The sequence below is a fragment of the Podarcis vaucheri genome, assembly GCF_965113315.1.
Source record: "Podarcis vaucheri genome assembly, chromosome: 8".
In the NCBI taxonomy this organism is placed as follows: Eukaryota; Metazoa; Chordata; class Lepidosauria; order Squamata; family Lacertidae; genus Podarcis; species Podarcis vaucheri.
The window spans coordinates 6,067,193-6,083,620 of record NC_138766.1 but is presented as its reverse complement, the minus strand read 5'-3'; the positions used below and the strand labels follow the sequence as shown (position 1 = coordinate 6,083,620).

Genomic DNA, 16,428 nt, shown 5'->3' with positions numbered 1-16,428 from the left:
ATAAAGTCTTAAATGGCTCCGGATCACAGTACCTCAAAGCCTGCTTCCTCCCTATGAACTGACCTGGACCCTGCGACAGTGTCGTAGCGTGGGTTGTCAGCACCCGGGGCAAGGCAAGTAATTTGCGCCCCCTAACCTGTGGATTTGCGCCCCCTAACCCTAACCCCCAGATGTTGCGCCCGGTGCAGCCGGCCCCCCCTGCACCCCCCACGCTACGCCACTGGCCTGCGATCATAAACGGAGGCCCTTCTTTGGCATACAGCTGATGAGGGCCAGGGCCAGTTATGGGAAGCCTGCAAGCGGGACCAGAGCCCAAGAGCAACTCTCCCCTCCTGCGGTTTCCAGCAACTGGTACTTGGAAGCATTTATATGTTTTTTAACTGTTGCTATACCTGCATTGTCTCTGTTATACCTAATTGCAAATTCCAATGTATCCCTATCGTGGTTTAGGACTTCCTTGATATTGTATGTGGGCTGGAACTGGTCTGTGACCGAAATAATAAAAATCCCTCCTCTTCCACGAACTGCTCTGATCCTGGTTTAAAGCCACCCGAGTTGGTCTGCGCTGCCTCCGGAGGGAGCGAGTTCCGCAGTTCCGACCCAGCGCTGCCTGAAAAAGTCCTTTCTTTTCTCTGCCCAAAATCATTTCTTGTCTTTCTTTTATAAATTGTTGTTGTTGTTAACATGGTTATTAAAAAGGCGCTGCTTTTCTGCACAGCAAGGGTGGGAGCCCACCGAGTTGTTAATATTATTTTAATTAAATGTGTATATTCATATTCACATTCATTTTTCTAAGTATTACCTTTGAGTTACGCCAGTGGCGTAGCGTGGGTTGGGGTGCAGGGGGGGCCGGCCGCACCATCTGGGGGTTAGGGTTAGGGGGCGCAAATACACGGGTTGTTGTTGTTGTTTAGTCGTTTAGTCGTGTCCGACTCTTCGTGACCCCATGGACCAGAGCACGCCAGGCACTTCTGTCCTCCACTGCCTCCCGCAGTTTGATCAAACTCATGCTAGTAGCTTCAAGAACACCATCCAACCATCTCATTCTCTGTCGTCCCCTTCTCCTTGTGCCCTCCATCTTTCCCAACATCAGGGTCTTTTCCAGGGAGTCCTCTCTTCTCATGAGGTGGCCAAAGTATTGGAGCCTCAGCTTCACGATCTGTCCTTCCAGTGAGCACTCAGGGCTGATTTCCTTCAGAATGGAGAGGTTTGATCTTCTTGCAGTCCATGGGACTCTCAAGAGTCTCCTCCAGCACCATAATTCAAAAGCATCAATTCTTCGGCGATCAGCCTTCTTTATGGTCCAGCTCTCACTTCCATACATCACTACTGGGAAAACCATGGCTTTTACTATACGGACCTTTGTTGGCAAGGTGATGTCTCTGCTTTTTAAGATGTTGTCTAGGTTTGCCATCGCCTTTCTCCCAAGGAGCAGGCGTCTTTTAATTTCGTGACTGCTGTCACCATCTGCACTGATCATGGAGCCCAAGAAAGTAAAATCTCTCACTGCCTCCATTTCTTCCCCATCTATTTGCCAGGAGGTGATGGGCCCAGTGGCCATGATCTTCGTTTTTTTGATGTTGAGCTTCAGACCATCATACACGGGTTAGGGGGCGCAAATTACTTGCCTTGCCCCGGGTGCTGACAACCCACGCTACGCCACTGAGTTACGCAGCAACCTTTACCTCGGAGGCTCACGTTCTGAGCAAGGCCCCCTGGCTGCAGTGGCGTAGCGTGGGTTGGGGTGCAGGGGGGGCCGGCCACACCGGGCGCAACATCTGGGGGTTAGGGTTAGGGGGCGCAAATCCACGGGTTAGGGGGCACAAATGACTTGCCTTGCCCCGGGTGCTGACAACCCACGCTACGCCACTGCCTGGCTGGCACTCGGCCGCAGGAGAAGGGCGCGGGGCGGGCGAGGCCGGCCAACCCCACGCCCTCGCGGCCGGGCTCCTTGGGCCAGAGTCCGCCCGCGAAGCGCCGCCCAGGCCCTGACCGAGGGCCGCCGCCTCCTCCTCCTCCTCCTCCTCGGCGCATGCGGGCCTGGCGTCCTTTGCCCTTCCCCTCCGGATCCGGCCCGCCACGTCACGCGCCGGGAAGCGGCTGAGGGCGCGTCGGGCTGAGGGGAGGCCATGGCGGAGCTCTACGTCAAGCCGGGTGAGGGGGCGCCGGAGGGGCGGGCGGGCGGGAGAGCGGGCTGCCGGCGGAGGGATGGCCTTGACGTCTCGCTTTCCTTTCCAGGGAACCGGGAGCGCGGCTGGAACGACCCGCCTCAGTTCTCGTACGGCCTGCAGCAGCTTCAGGCTTCCGGGGCAGGAGGCGGCGGCGGCGGCGGCGGCAAGCGGGGGATCCTGACGCGACGCCCGGCAGCGGCTCCGGGAGCAGCACCGCCGCCGCCGCCCGCTCCTCCTCTTCCTCCTCACGGGCCAGGTGAGGAGACGCGGAGATGCCCTCTTCCTTTTCCTTTTCCTTTGTTAACAGGGAAAGCGTAAATACAAAACAAAACTCGGGACTATAAAATCAGGGTTCCCACCCAAATCCGCTTCGCTGACGAATTAGCTCTCTCCATCCCAGCAGGCCATGTAACTCTTTTTTGATGCTATTTGTCAATCAAGGCTGCTGTCATTATGATATTTCCCATATTAAGTGACCATATCTTTACCATAATCCTTCTCTCCGTCACGATACGTTCACTTATTCAGTCATTCACTTATTTATTTCATGAAATTTGTAAACAAGCCAGCAGACAGCCCCTGCAAGCGGCTGTCTTAATGTGAGCCCTGGAGGAGCCTCTGGGACTGTCCATCTCTTCCTGTGCCCAGGTGGGTCAAGTTCCCCACACCTGCCGGGAACGCAGAGCCCCCCACCTGAGGCTCTTCCTTCCTCTCTCTCCCGCTGCCTCCTGTAGCCAACTTCACTCCAAGCCCCAGGGCCTCCTGTAGAAGGGCTGCTCAGGAGTCTTGCTTGCATTATTAGTTAAAAAAATATATATGTACCCATAAGAAACATGCAAAGAGCTGAAGCTATTACAAAGGGCAAAATACATAAAACAGAATGAAATACATTAAACAGTTAGCTTAATTATTAAAACCAGACATTAGGTGAGGATAAGAGCTTGTTCCCCCTGAAGACCTCAACTTGTCACCCCCACAAACGTCTCCCTAAAATTGCCACTCTAAAGGCAAAGCTGGCTGTTTTTTATTTGTGTTCTAATAAAATGTTATTCAAATACCCAGCCAATTTCCCAACTGTGAGATTTAACTTGTTGAACAAAGCTGCTCTTAATCCTCATAGACTGGGCAACCCGTCTAGTGGGGTAAGTCTTCAGGGAGATTTCCTCCATGTGGGCAAACTCTCTTCATAAGCGATCCAGCAATAGTGTCCTTCAACTATGGCAGAACGCATAGGCTGGAACTGCAGAGCTGTAAAGGCTTTTCTCTGTTTGATATTTGTGATGCTGGTTATATAGGAGTCTAAATCGGTAGTTTGGCATACCAAGGGCAAATTTGGACAGACAAGCAGAAGTGCAATCAGCACAAAAATCATGCTTTAAAATATGAGATTTCATGTGGCGAGATGTCCAAACTCAGAATGTCCAAAGGAAGGCCATGCTTATCAATAACTTGTAGCATTTCCTAATTCCAAGATGGATTTGAAGATCATAATGTAAAACAGAAATAAAAGTCAGTTCCGGAGATTGACAGGCACACAGCAAGAATCACACAGGAATTTTTCTCAAAGAATATCACAAGTGTGACTATGGGTTCCCACAGTGAAGAGTGCTGTGAGAGTCCTGTGAAAATTTCTCAAACGAGTCCAGTCTGCCTTCACAGTTCGCCAATTGTACCCAGAACTCATTAAAGTCTTTTGTTAGAGTTCTCAGCTGGTCTTGTATATGGTTTAGGGTTTGAAGCTTGGCCAGGATATTTTGTAAAGTAGCTGTGTTTGCGTCTGCCTGTTAATGCTCAGTAGCCTTTCAATCAGCTTTTTTTTTTTCATCAGCCATATTTTTTTCAGCGTTTGTTTCTGTCGCTTTTTTTCTTTCAGCAGCTCTCTTGCTGGTAGACATGGTGATTTATCTTAAGTAGTAAAGAGATAGTAGAAAGTTCATTTACCATTTGACATTAATCTTTTGGCAGCACAGAGCTGCTTTCCAAGTATTTAGTCGGAGCGATCAGAAGGACGTCCCTCACAGCTCCATTCCCAGACTGGAGGCCCCACCCCTTTCTTCTTGGAGAAAGTTGTGACCTGCTTAAGGATTACTGATGCAATTCCTGGACACACCTCAGAATTGCACTCTTTCTGCTAGTGGTTTCCCATCAGATATATCTATTTAAAAATATTCTGTGAAACTCTCAACATGAAAGTGCTTCATCCAGCCCAATTTTTAAAGGGATCAATAGATATTCTTCAGAAAAACTGGTCATCCTCTGAGAGCTATTTGGTTTTGATCAGGAGGTTGGGTTTTTGTGTGATGTGTGTTCTAAAGGAAGTGCGTGCAGAAATTCTGAGGGTGGGAACTACATAACTGAATCAAATTTATTTACTTACACAAATACTGCTATTCAAAAAAAAATCAAAGCTGTGTACAACAATTGTACATAAAAACATACAACAAAAAATATACAAAGTTGAAATCAGCTAACTATTGTGGAAAGTTGTGTTCTTAATTCCCTGCATAAGCCTGATGGAATAGAGAAGTTTTCATCAGATGTTTAAAAGTTGAAACAGAAGGCGTCTGCTGAACCTCTGTTGACAGAGCGTTCCACAGTACTGGGCAAATGACATAAAAGTCTCGGTTTCTATCTAAGGGGTGTGGCTTTGCTTTGCTTGCCTGTTTCTGAGACCCAGAATTCAATTTTCTCTATGTACTATACACTGGTTGTATGCTTGATTGTGTCTTTCCCCTGACTTGTATTTTTAGCACCTGGTCCAGAAAGTGCTACCTGCTCAGCAGCGTCGTCAGCTGTTCCACCGCCCCCGGTGGGCTTGCCTCCTCCTGGTTTGCCAGGCCGCTCTGTGAGGGTAGATGCCACAAACCAACCGGTCACTGAGGCTGGAGAGGATTGCCATGTGGAAGATGTTCTTGCCCCCTTGAATGAGGCTCTGGCCAGTTGCAGGAGATCTGTACGAGTAAGTGGAATTGCTGCCTTTTCAGGATTTCCCCATTTTACTTTGGAGGGAAGAAAGTTCTTTTGCCTCTGTATGAGCAGTTGTGGTCTGCTTCGTTGTACTGAAGTGATGAGTTGATCAGCTAGAGCAGAGGGTGTGGGGGCACATTTGGAAATCTAAGAAGGTGTAATGGGCACCATTTCACAGAAGAAAAAACTGGCAATGCTCTGAACCTCATGAAACAATAAAAACACCTATATACACCTCAAAACAAAGCACTTTTTTTTTAAAAAAAGCTGGCCACCTTCCCCCACAACTCATGCCTCAAGCATACCCAAGCAACTAGGTAGCAAAAACCCCAGACAAAACATCTTCCAATAAACCAACGGCACAACACTCCCAGTAACTACAGAAAGAAGAAAAAGAAGAGAGAGAAAGATAGCAAGCAACCCCCCACAAAAAACCCCATAAGACATAGCAAACAAAAACGCAGGCAAAATGATCCCCAGATAATGGAGACATTCTGGGGAAAGGGAAGTAAGAGGATGAGATGGCAAGATGCTTGCAGTTTTCCAGCCACCTGTATGTGCGTGTAAGCCAAATACCTAAAAAACTGAGGTGCTGATCATTAGAAATATATGGAGTGAGGCTTCTATCTCTTGCATTACTGTGGATCACATCTAAGTGTAGCATCTAACATGAAATGGTTTTGACTTTCTGTAGCTGGAATTCCAACAGGTCTAGATATTATTTAAAATTGGAGCTCTGTTGTTGTGGACTTCTTGCAATGAGGACTTGATTAATGTGTCAGGCAGTGTTGAAAAGATGGTATCCACAGTGAGCTAGAGACCGTTCCAGACTCTGAAAATAGATGGTTTAACTAGGACACCATATTGAACTATGGTTTGGCACAATGTCTGCGGTGACAGATCTTAGATATAGCTATTGCTTTAGCAGAGATTAGAGTGAAATTATAAAACTGGTAGGATGAAAATGAAGGCAGGCAAACAGCTTTGCTTTTTTGTGAGCTCAAAGCTAATGAGGGTTTTGCCATTCCCTTTTAGAGGATCAAGGAGACTGTGGTGAGTAGTTATAAACATAACCTTTGTGAGATGTGCTTCCTAATAAGAATTGCTTTTTTCAGAAACAGGTTTGTGATGACATCAGCAAGCGCTTAGGAATCCTGCAGCAGATGTGGGTACAAGGGAAACTCTCTGCCCCAGTGAGAAAAGGAATGAAGATTCTGACACAAGGTAAGCAGCAAGGACAAGGTTCAGTGCTCTGAGGCAACATTCCTCATTGTAAAGTCTTATCTTACAGCCTCTGGCCACCTTAAATAATTCCTATAGCAGAACTACTGCTGCAGTAGGATTAGCATGCAGTCCATGCGTGTGGCCTGTGGAGCCACAAACATCTGCATTCCTTAATTCTTTAGTGACTTAGGAGCTAGGGTCAGGGGAAGCAGTTGAATTGGGCTACTTTTTTATTACCTTTTGCAGTTCTGAGATGCTTTCTTTTTACTTTCAGAGCTCAAGAAGCGGCACTGGGATGCAGCTGATGAGATCCATCGCTCACTAATTGTGGACCATGTCACTGAAGTGAGCCAGTGGATGGTAGGAGTGAAAAGGCTCATTGCAGAAACAAGAAACTTGCATACAGAAGATCTGGCCACAGAAGATTACGAGCAAAAAGTTGAAACCTCTTTGGAACCAGAATGCCAGTAAGATTTGGCCAAGTCCAAGGAGTTGGCAGTATAAGACTGGGCCCGCAGGGGACTGATTTCCTAAGCAGCAGAGGAAGGTGTTTTATCTCCTGAGCATTGGTGACCTACTCAAGTTAAATTTTTGCCAATCTGACCAAAGCTCAAAGCTTAAGGAGAATCTCTCAAGTAAGCTGGAGAATTCTGTGCAGCTATTTGAAATTGGTGACTATGGTTAAAAATAGCCAGCCCTTTCTGGACTTGGTACAAATGGAAGGAAGTGACTTGGTGATGCAATTGTAATGCAAGTGTACAATGAAAGTCCAGACTGATACATGTGGTACTGAAACTAAGAGCTTGCACTTACAGCTACTGCTGCTCTGGAGTTCATTTCAGTTTGGATAATGTTCCTGGTCTTCATCTACAGGCAACGACCAATTTACGTGTGACTGCAGGCATGCGCATTGCGGCAACCCAGAAGTGGCTGGAAAAGGGGGTGGAATGGAGGCGTGGGCTTGTGCATGCTCCTCCACTGGACACAATGACCTGAAACGCACCCCCCTCCACACACAGATTGGGTTGCATGTACCTTGTATTTTTCATTCAAATCTTTCTAGGAAAATGTATGCTGTACAAAAGTGAGGTCTCATGTTTCCCAGCAATTGCATATCTGTCCTCAGCAATTCAACCAAAATGAGGGGATAGATCATGGGTAGGCAAACTAAGGTCTGGGGGCTGGATCTGGCCCAATTGCCTTCTAAATCGGGCCCACAGACAGTCCGGGAATCAGCATGTTTTTACATGAGTAGAATGTGTCTTTTTATTTAAAATGCATCTCTGGGTTATTTGTGGGGCACAGGAATTCGTCCCCCCCCCCCCAAAGAAAATATAGTCTGGCCCCCCACAAGGACTGAGGGACAGCGGACCGGCCCCCTGCTGAAAAAGTTTGCTGACCCCTGGGATAGATGCTATTTCTATTTTATTTTAAAGGAACCATTTTTTACTGCAATGTCTTCATTGTAGAGAGGATATTGTGCTATAATTTTTTTTACTGTAACCCCTCTACTGGCTTCCATTCAACCAGTTCCCACTGTGACGTTCTTTCCACATGCTCTTGGGGCAGCGTGGAGAATATGATGACAACAGTTGCTGTGCATCCTGCTTCTTTCAGTCTTAAACAATGCAGTTTAATTCTGGAAGTAATTTTTCCCTTGTGGCAACTATTGAAGGTTACTATAGTAATTCAATAGTAACATTCCATTAACCTTTGGGTGGGGAGTTACTGTTATTCAGCAATGATCCTTCTGATCAGCTGACAGCATCTATAAGTTTTTGTGGTTTTTTCTTTTAATTGGAATACTGTGTACACAGTTTCAAGGTAGCATTACACTTTATTTCCCCTTTATCTCACATGGGGCTCAAACCCAGAACCCTGATATTAAGCATTTCACGCTCTACCGACTGAGCTACGACAGCTCAGTGACAGCATCTATAAGTTAAGGCCTATGTTGTTACCTTAATTTTGCTAATTCTTAGAAACAAGTCTTGTATCTTAACTTGTATAATACACATATTAGACGAGTTCCCAGCTTCCAGCTGTTGGCTGCAAATAGGCCTCTTAAATGTCTTGCTGTACACAAGCATAACAGCAGCTAGAAGCCAACGACACCTCAAAAGCAAGGTGTCATCCCCCATCTAGGCTGTACTGGACATTGCCAACAGTCTACATGTTGGCATGATTCACACATTATGTTAAACCAAACCATGGCTTAGTATGAGCACATGGGCTCTAGGAGAAGAGACAGCAGCCACTTTTCTCTTCTGCCATGCTGAGCTAAGCCATAGTTTGGCTTAGTGTGTTGTCTGAACCCAGACTCATTGTTTAGCTCCAGACTAACCCATGGAGTTGTGACCAAGGGTTGCCCTATGATTTTGCTCCTCTTCTCTCAAGTGTTCTAAGAACAACCTCCCAACACTGCAACACCAACACTGAAAAACAATAGCAATTGTATCCAGTGATTTACTTCCCAATAGCAGAGAAACTAAATTATCAGCTTGGATTAAGCAGAGATTTAAACTCCCCCCCCCCCCGGTTTGGAATATTTTTTTCTTCATGCAACAGCCACATGATCCTAGTACAATATACCAACGTCTAGAACTTGTTACCGGCACCACACAATATGGATATTAAAAGTTTTTCTTCAGAAGATCTCTAAATACCGGGATACAGGGATATAGTTGTGAACTCTGATCGATACTCTGGTGCTGTAAAATCCTCCTGACTTCAATATTTTAATTTATGGATATGATTTGTGAATTGTCCTAATGTATTTAAAGGCTATTAGCTGTATTTTTCTTTTCTGTATTCTATCTTCTTTCATGAATAAAAAAATATTCTCCCCATCCGAGAGATACTTAGTAACATCCAAAATTAGTCATACTTCCGGCTAATGTTGGATATATGTGGTAGCTTTGATTATAAGGAAGAGGACTAAAATACAACTGTCAGTACTGTAATGTCCTAATACGTAGTTGCAGTGCAGACACACTTGGAATACTTTGCACAATTCTGACAAGCCCATCACATAGTATCGTAGGGTAATAAAAATGAATGGGGACCTGCAGTACCTTTCCCACTAAGAAAGGCTATGTTTGTAGCATAGGGTAGTGTTTTATATAATTATGTATGGTGTGGAGATTTATCCATTAGCAGTGGATTGTTGGTTATAAAAGACTGAGGTGAAAGCCCTTGATTAAGGTCATTTTGCAATTTGTACCAAACAATTTTTTCACTGTTAGCTTTAAGGATTGTTTTTTTCTTGATACCATAAAGATTCACTAACAGCATTGTAGTGGAATTCCCTCCACCACCCCCAGGTGGTCTAGACGAGCTGCTCGACAAACACAACTTGGACAGACTATCAGAATGATGCAACCAAACAGACACTAACAAATGCACATGGTACAGCCCTGAAAATGAGAAGTGTGTGTCAAAATCTTGCTCCTAAGGCTGGTTATAAACATCCATGTCCTCCATTTAATCACTCTTTAACAAAACTCTCACAAAAGGAGGAAATGTGCTGCTCTTGCTGCCACCAGAGGTTAGTCTTTGTCCTAATAACACATTCCAGCTGAGTTTGTACAGGCTACATTCCTAGTCATGTGTATCAGAAATGAAGGAAGCCAGACTTGCTTCCAACCCAGGAATTTGGGTGCAGTGGAGATTTAAAAAACCCTAAACCACTATTTTATGTGTTTTGCACTTGTAAAGGACAGGTAAACATCTCTTCCTCAAAATTTACATCTGTGGAATGTAACGTTCAAAACCCTGCAAATTAGTAAGACTCTTTCTTCACCTGGGAATTTTGTGTGTTCAGGCAGGCTGGAACAATGTGCAAAAAGGTACTGATGTATCTTGGAACTTTGATGTCATAAGGTGACCAGATTTGGCAGTTGAGATCACACTTCTATAAATGGGAATCTACTCTCAATTCACTTTACATATTGCAGTATTTAGATTAACAAAAACCCCACTGAACCATGTCTACTTGTCCATCAACTGACTTCACCCAGCTGGGTGAAGTCAGGTGATGGGTGGGAGCCAATCCAGCTTAGCGGGTGTATTTCCTTTGGGTTAACTTTGGCAGGTGGGTGGGCTCTGCCCATCTGTTAAAGTTGGCCACGGGGTAGGGAAGTTACACAGATCTGGCCTGCCAGGCCAAAAAGGTTCCCTACCGATGCTCTAGGGGGTAGGAACTGAACAGGAAGATCTTAGTTCAAAACCCCTTTCAAGTATTAAACTCACTGGGTGAGCTTGGCAATTGAACTGCTACATAGAATTACAGATTCCCAATTCTTCTCTACATCCTGAGCATTTGGAGAACTTACTGATTGTGTATAATAATCAAATTTATTGTGGGCAGATACAGAGTCCTGCATCTTGGTTACCAAAAGACTAAGTGCACCAGTGTATCATCTGCAGCCTTGTACTATTTAGGTGATGAGCTGCCTTTTCCCTTAGAGGAGCGGCTAAGGGAGCTGGGCATGTTTAGCCTGGAGAAGAGGAGGTTAAGGGGTGATATGATAGCCATGTTCAAATATATAAAAGGATGTCACATAGAGGAGGGAGAAAGGTTGTTTTCTGCTGCTCCAGAGAAGCGGACACGGAGCAATGGATCCAAACTACAAGAAAGAAGATTCCACCTAAACATTAGGAAGAACTTCCTGACAGTAAGAGCTGTTCGACAGTGGAATTTGCTGCCAAGGAGTGTGGTGGAGTCTCCTACTTTGGAGGTCTTTAAGCAGAGGCTTGACAACCATATGTCAGGAGTGCTCTGATGGGGTTTCCTGCTTGGCAGGGGGTTGGACTCGATGGCCCTGGTGGTCTCTTCCAACTCTATGATTCTATGATCCCTAGTCAGCAATTAGTTTCATTACTGGGCCACACTGTGAAGGAGATGAGTGTGTGGCCTGCTGGCAAGCCCCGTTGTGTTAGAAACAAATTAGCTTTCTTCTGTGCACTCCAGCCAAACACAACTTAGTATTTCTGCTTCTGCATGGCAAGCTCTTCCAAATCCAGAAATATGACAACCTGTGTGACAAGTTAATTAACTGATGTTGAGGTTTCATATTAAAGCAGCCAGTTTTAGAGCATCGCTATGAAATATGACTTAGGGCACCAGCACAGTAAAGTCACCCACTTCCCAAGGAAGAAACATGGCTTTGGCATAGCATCTCGTAACTCTGCAAGTCCATTTTTGAGAGTTGAAGTCAGAGAAGAATTTTCCATGTTTAAAGATAATTTAATTTTAGTTCTGAGGTATATGTTGGGTATAGATACCTTAGGTTGGTATGGAATGTGTACTTAAATATGAATCTGTTACTTAAGTGAAGGAGCTTGATGTGTTGCTATATGTACACTTAACACCTGCTGAAGATTCTTTGGTTGGTTTGTTCTGTGTTAGATTTCTGAGTACCTACTTTAACACAACCTGGTAGACTGTGTCCGCTGAATAAAGTTACCCTTGGCTACAGTGCTGAGGAGTCAGCCACCATGGCTGTCCAGTGATTCAACCAAATTCTATATTTCTCTGACTTTCTATCAATTACCAGAACAGGTAATAGTACTGGCAACAGTGTTGTATATAGTACAACAGTTTTCTAAAAGTGCTGGGAATCTATTAACGATCTTAAAATTAAGTACTGACAGTACCAATCCAACGGTACAATCTTGCAACTGGTATTTCATTAAGATCATTACACAAAACTTATAATGTTCATCTTTTTATTGAATATTCAGGTAAATATTTCACATTAATACAGGCTACATAAAGTAGAGCCACTATACGACATGAAATTTACTCAACGTTTTTCCTTTTAAGTATGTAAACAATTATACATGTATTTATCACCCTAAAAGGTTGAAATCATGTACTCATCTAGTTCTCTGCTGCATACAAGTAGCATTCAGTAGTGTTTAGCCAAAAGCACTAGGTTCATCCGATTTTGAGTTCAAAATGGCTAAACTAACTGGAGAACAGAATCAGTTGAATAGGTAACTCATTTTGTTCTTACACAATGGGCAAACAAGTTTCTCTTGTTATAGCCCGCAGAAAAATTGCTTAGTTAGGCACATTAAAAAAATTCCCAAGTTCTTCCAAGGTCATATGTTTCTCCAAACAAGGCTTAAAAAAAAGAAAAGGAAAGAAAAAGGTAGGCCCTCCTAAATCAGTTGACGTATTTGAGGTGCATGTTTCCAATGTGAGGCGCCCAGGTGCCAGGCCAAATCTACAGGAGGAGAAACATCACAAAATAGTTAATTTCAGAGTATGGCTCCAACACCACTATACAAAGACCTACAGAATCAAGTGGTGCAAAAAACCAAGTTCTAGCTGACTAAAGCTTGGCCCCAACACCCAGATTTAATGATCAGCTATCCCACCAAGACTCCATTTTGAAGTACACTTAAGGAAAATGTAACATTAGGATGGAAGAATGAAGACACTCCTAGTACTCTTACAAAAATTCAATTATATTATTTAAGGCAGATGTTTGAAAATTTAACAGTACAAAAAAGCATTAATTACTGCACCTGCTGAGCATCGGTACATTCTGTTGAATTCTGGACCACCTTTATCATGGGATTCCACGCTGGATCTGGAGTATGCAGTCCATTGAAGAGAGGCCCACCGGGTCCATCAGCTAGCTGAGGATGAGACGGGATAATAGTGCCTCCATACATGGAAATTGGAAGGCCCTAAGGAGAGACACGGCAATTTACAGAAAATGGTAGCAGAGAAACAGGCTTACAGATCAGTAGCAATTTTATTTGTGGTAACTAATGAGTACAATGCTACTGTTATGCAGAGATTATCTGCAAGAATTCTACACCGCCTCTAAGAGGCTCCTGAGCATAGACTAACCAAATCATGTTCTAAATTAGAATAATGTATCTTTGTCAACCCTACATTATATTTTTACATTCATCATATAATATAAAAGCACATTTTAGCACCTATCTGCCTCTTTTAGAAGCTGCCTAACGAGGTAAGATTCATTTATTTGATACCAGCATATTGTTGAAAATTTGTGAACATTCTAGCAAACCAAAGCCAGAGCAGTTCCCAAATTTTCCCATCCAAATTAATGTTTATACTGCTTTCCTTACCAATTAAATCCCTCTTCTATCATAATAAATCTGGTCCTGCCCACAAGATATTATGTAAACTGGGACATTGGACCTAACAGACCTTTGTGCCTAATAGCATTTACCTACTGTACTCTAAGGTAGGGGACACCAACACTGTGCCTGTGGGCTCCAGAATGCCCATCAGTACACACTCAACTAAAGCTCAGACATGAGAGCCATTTCTGTTGGGTGGACTCCAATCATAGAATGTTCTTCCCAGTGAAGCCTGCCCTGTGTTATCTTTTCAATTCCATGTTAATATTTTTCTGTTCTACAAGACTTTAAGTCTCTGCAATGTGGTTGATGCTTTAATGTACAAAACATATTTAATGGCTGCTATGGTTATATGCTGGGAGCCTAGGACTTGCTGATCAGAAGGTTGGTGGTTTGAATCCCCGCAACAGGGTGAGCTCCCGTTGCTCAGTCCCAGCTCCTGCCAACCTAGCAGTTTGAAAGCACGTCAAGGTGCAAGTAGATAAATAGGTACCGCTCTGGTAGGAAGGTAAACGGCGTTTCCATGCGCTGCTCTGGTTCGCCAGAAGCGGCTTAGTCATGCTGGCCACATGACCTGGAAGCTGTACGCCAGCTCCCTCACCCAATAAAGCGAGATGAACGCCACAACCCCAGAGTCAGCCATGACTGGACCTAATGGTCAGGGGTCCCTTTACCTTTACCTATAGTTATATGCTATATATTGTATTTGATTCTGCTGGTTTTCCATTTGGGGTTTTGTGCTAATTTTGGTATAATTATAACATGGCTGTTATTAAGGTTCTTTTAACCCTCTACAGTTCCAGGACAACTTATAAACAAATAGGGTGGGATTCACCTAACAGCCCCCACCAACAGAAACCCTGCACAAGGAATTCTGCATAGGAAGTGGGGCTTCCCAACTGGCTTGAGGGGGTCAGGAAAAACCTCCTGAACAGTGTTGGGAGGTCTGTTCAATCAGGCAAGTTGGGATGCTTGTGCAAACAGAATGATTGGAAGAGCACCATGTTGAATTCCACCCGTAAACCAGTAGTTTGGGAAGTTTTCCTCTCCACAGTACATATACAATCCTGGATACTCAAGAGTAACTATATTACTGTGTAACAGGCTCTTCTTTCCTATACACATCAAAATGTAAGGCTGTTGCCACCTGGCAGTTCGCATGGCTGCCAATAGCCGGGCACACCAACTCCAGTGTGACAACAGAACAGCAGATAGGCAGCTGTGCAAGCAATTGCTCTGTGAAGCACCTCCCTCTCTTTGCTAAACACAGCTGCACCAAAGTTTAACAGAAGGAAGACACTTCAGAGAAAATTGAAGCATCTCTCCCCTCCTTTAAAAGGGGGTGGGACTTGGGGTGAGCTGTAAGGAGACAGGCAAGGGGTGAGTGAGGTGTAAAGGAATGAGGGAATGGCCAGGTGGGGGGGGGGAGAAGGGGTTTGGCAGGTAGGCAAGTGGAACAAGAAGATACACAACAATACATATTAATACACAAAACTGCAAGCAATGCAGAATGTTATCCCCAATTAGCACAAATTGCCTATTAGACACCCCAGACAAACAGAAGTGATGCTATTCTGGAAGGACTGGAAGCTGAGAAGCCTCCAATGTTCATAAACAGCTTCCATTGAGAATACAAATTCTAAGAATTGGACCTTACAAATTCTAAGAATTGGCTCCCAGTACGTTTCCGAGCACAATTCAAAGTGCTGGTGTTGACCTTTAAAGCCCTAAATGGCTTCGGCCCAGTATACCTGAAGGAGGGTCTCCACCCCCATCGTTCTGCCCGGACGCTGAGGTCCAGCGCCGAGGGCCTTCTGGCGGTTCCCTCATTGCGAGAAGCAAAGCTACAGGGAACCAGGCAGAGGGCCTTTTCGGTGGTGGCGCCCGCCCTGTGGAACGCTCTCCCATCAGATGTCAAAATTATAAACAACTACTTGACATTCAGAAGACATCTTAAGGCAGCCCTGTTCAGGGAAGTTTTTAATGTATGATATTTTAAGTGTTTTTTGGTTTCTATGGAAGCCGCCCAGAGTGGCTGGGGAAACCCAGCCAGATGGGCGGGGTACAAATAATAAATTATTATTATTATTAAGAATGTTCTACAGCTGTATGATTTAGTTTGATTTGAAGCAACTGTGTGGAGGTCTGTGCATAGTATGACTGTGTGCAAGTGAGAGAGAGAAACTTTTGAAAGCGTACTTTAGAGAAATCTACAAAGCTGTTCGGCATAGGCTGCTGGAAAATATTTGAGGGTGCCACTATTCCAGAGTCATCTCTCTCCATCGGCTGATGTTGGGAAAAGGTGCCAGGGTCCGACAGCTGCTGATGCACTGGATGATTTCCCATGACAGGCTGAGACCAACCTGACATGCCTTCTAGAAAGAGAACGAAGCACTTGTTTAGGGATCAGAAAAATCTCTCGTATTAATCTTATTACCCCAAAGTTAGAAAAGCTCCTTCCTGCTGCAGGAAGAGCCAACCCAACTCCACACACACTGCTCTTCAAGGGAAGTGACCTTTCCATGGCAAATCCAAGGACCAGTTCTCTGTCCTCATTCTCCAAGATTAATGACTGTGTCCTTTAACAAAGTTTATCTGCCACCCTCCTGAGATTCCTGTGGCCTGAGGTTTAGGAGCATGAGAAACTGCTTTATCATAACAAAATGCTTGCCCATCTAGCCCATCTGTGACTAGCAGGAGATAGTTCTGTGTCATCCTTCTAACTGGGGATTCCAGGGATTCAACCTGGGACTACCTCCATGCAAAACAATTGCTCTGCCATTTAAGGGTAAGTTGTCCTTTTCCCTCCTCACCAACATCCTCTTGTACTTTCAGTCACTTCTCTTAAGTGTCCCGCCAATGTCTCAAGCCAAACATGGTGCTAGCAGGACATATCTGCACAACAGAACTACTTGGTAGTAGCTGAAACTTCACTTAC

General features: G+C 44.6%; 3 protein-coding genes across 12 annotated transcripts in view; 2 read left to right on the top strand and 1 right to left on the bottom strand.

Annotated features, from left to right (window-relative positions):
- Positions 1 to 16,428, top strand: part of LOC309538758 (uncharacterized protein) — a 46,418-nt gene that overhangs the window by 5,379 nt on the left and 24,611 nt on the right. The window lies entirely within an intron of this gene.
- Positions 2,059 to 7,180, top strand: SRA1 (steroid receptor RNA activator 1). The gene is made up of 5 exons (XM_082236149.1): positions 2,059 to 2,154; positions 2,239 to 2,427; positions 4,922 to 5,130; positions 6,254 to 6,362; positions 6,637 to 7,180. The coding sequence occupies exons 1-5, from the start codon at positions 2,130 to 2,132 to the stop codon at positions 6,831 to 6,833; spliced, it is 729 nt and encodes a 242-aa protein (XP_082092275.1). The 5' UTR covers positions 2,059 to 2,129; the 3' UTR covers positions 6,834 to 7,180.
- The window catches only part of LOC309538548 (ankyrin repeat and KH domain-containing protein 1-like), a 96,763-nt gene continuing 92,410 nt past the window's right edge, over positions 12,076 to 16,428 (bottom strand). For 9 of the 10 annotated variants that reach the window (XM_082234132.1, XM_082234123.1, XM_082234126.1 and 6 more), the window contains 3 exons: positions 15,690 to 15,865; positions 12,900 to 13,064; positions 12,076 to 12,595 (listed from right to left, as the gene is read on the bottom strand). In XM_082234132.1, the coding sequence (XP_082090258.1) occupies positions 12,536 to 12,595; positions 12,900 to 13,064; positions 15,690 to 15,865 (401 nt within the window). In that variant the 3' untranslated portion in view covers positions 12,076 to 12,535. The remainder of the gene's footprint in view (positions 12,596 to 12,899; positions 13,065 to 15,689; positions 15,866 to 16,428) is intronic. The other variant, XM_082234125.1, reaches the window with a different exon arrangement.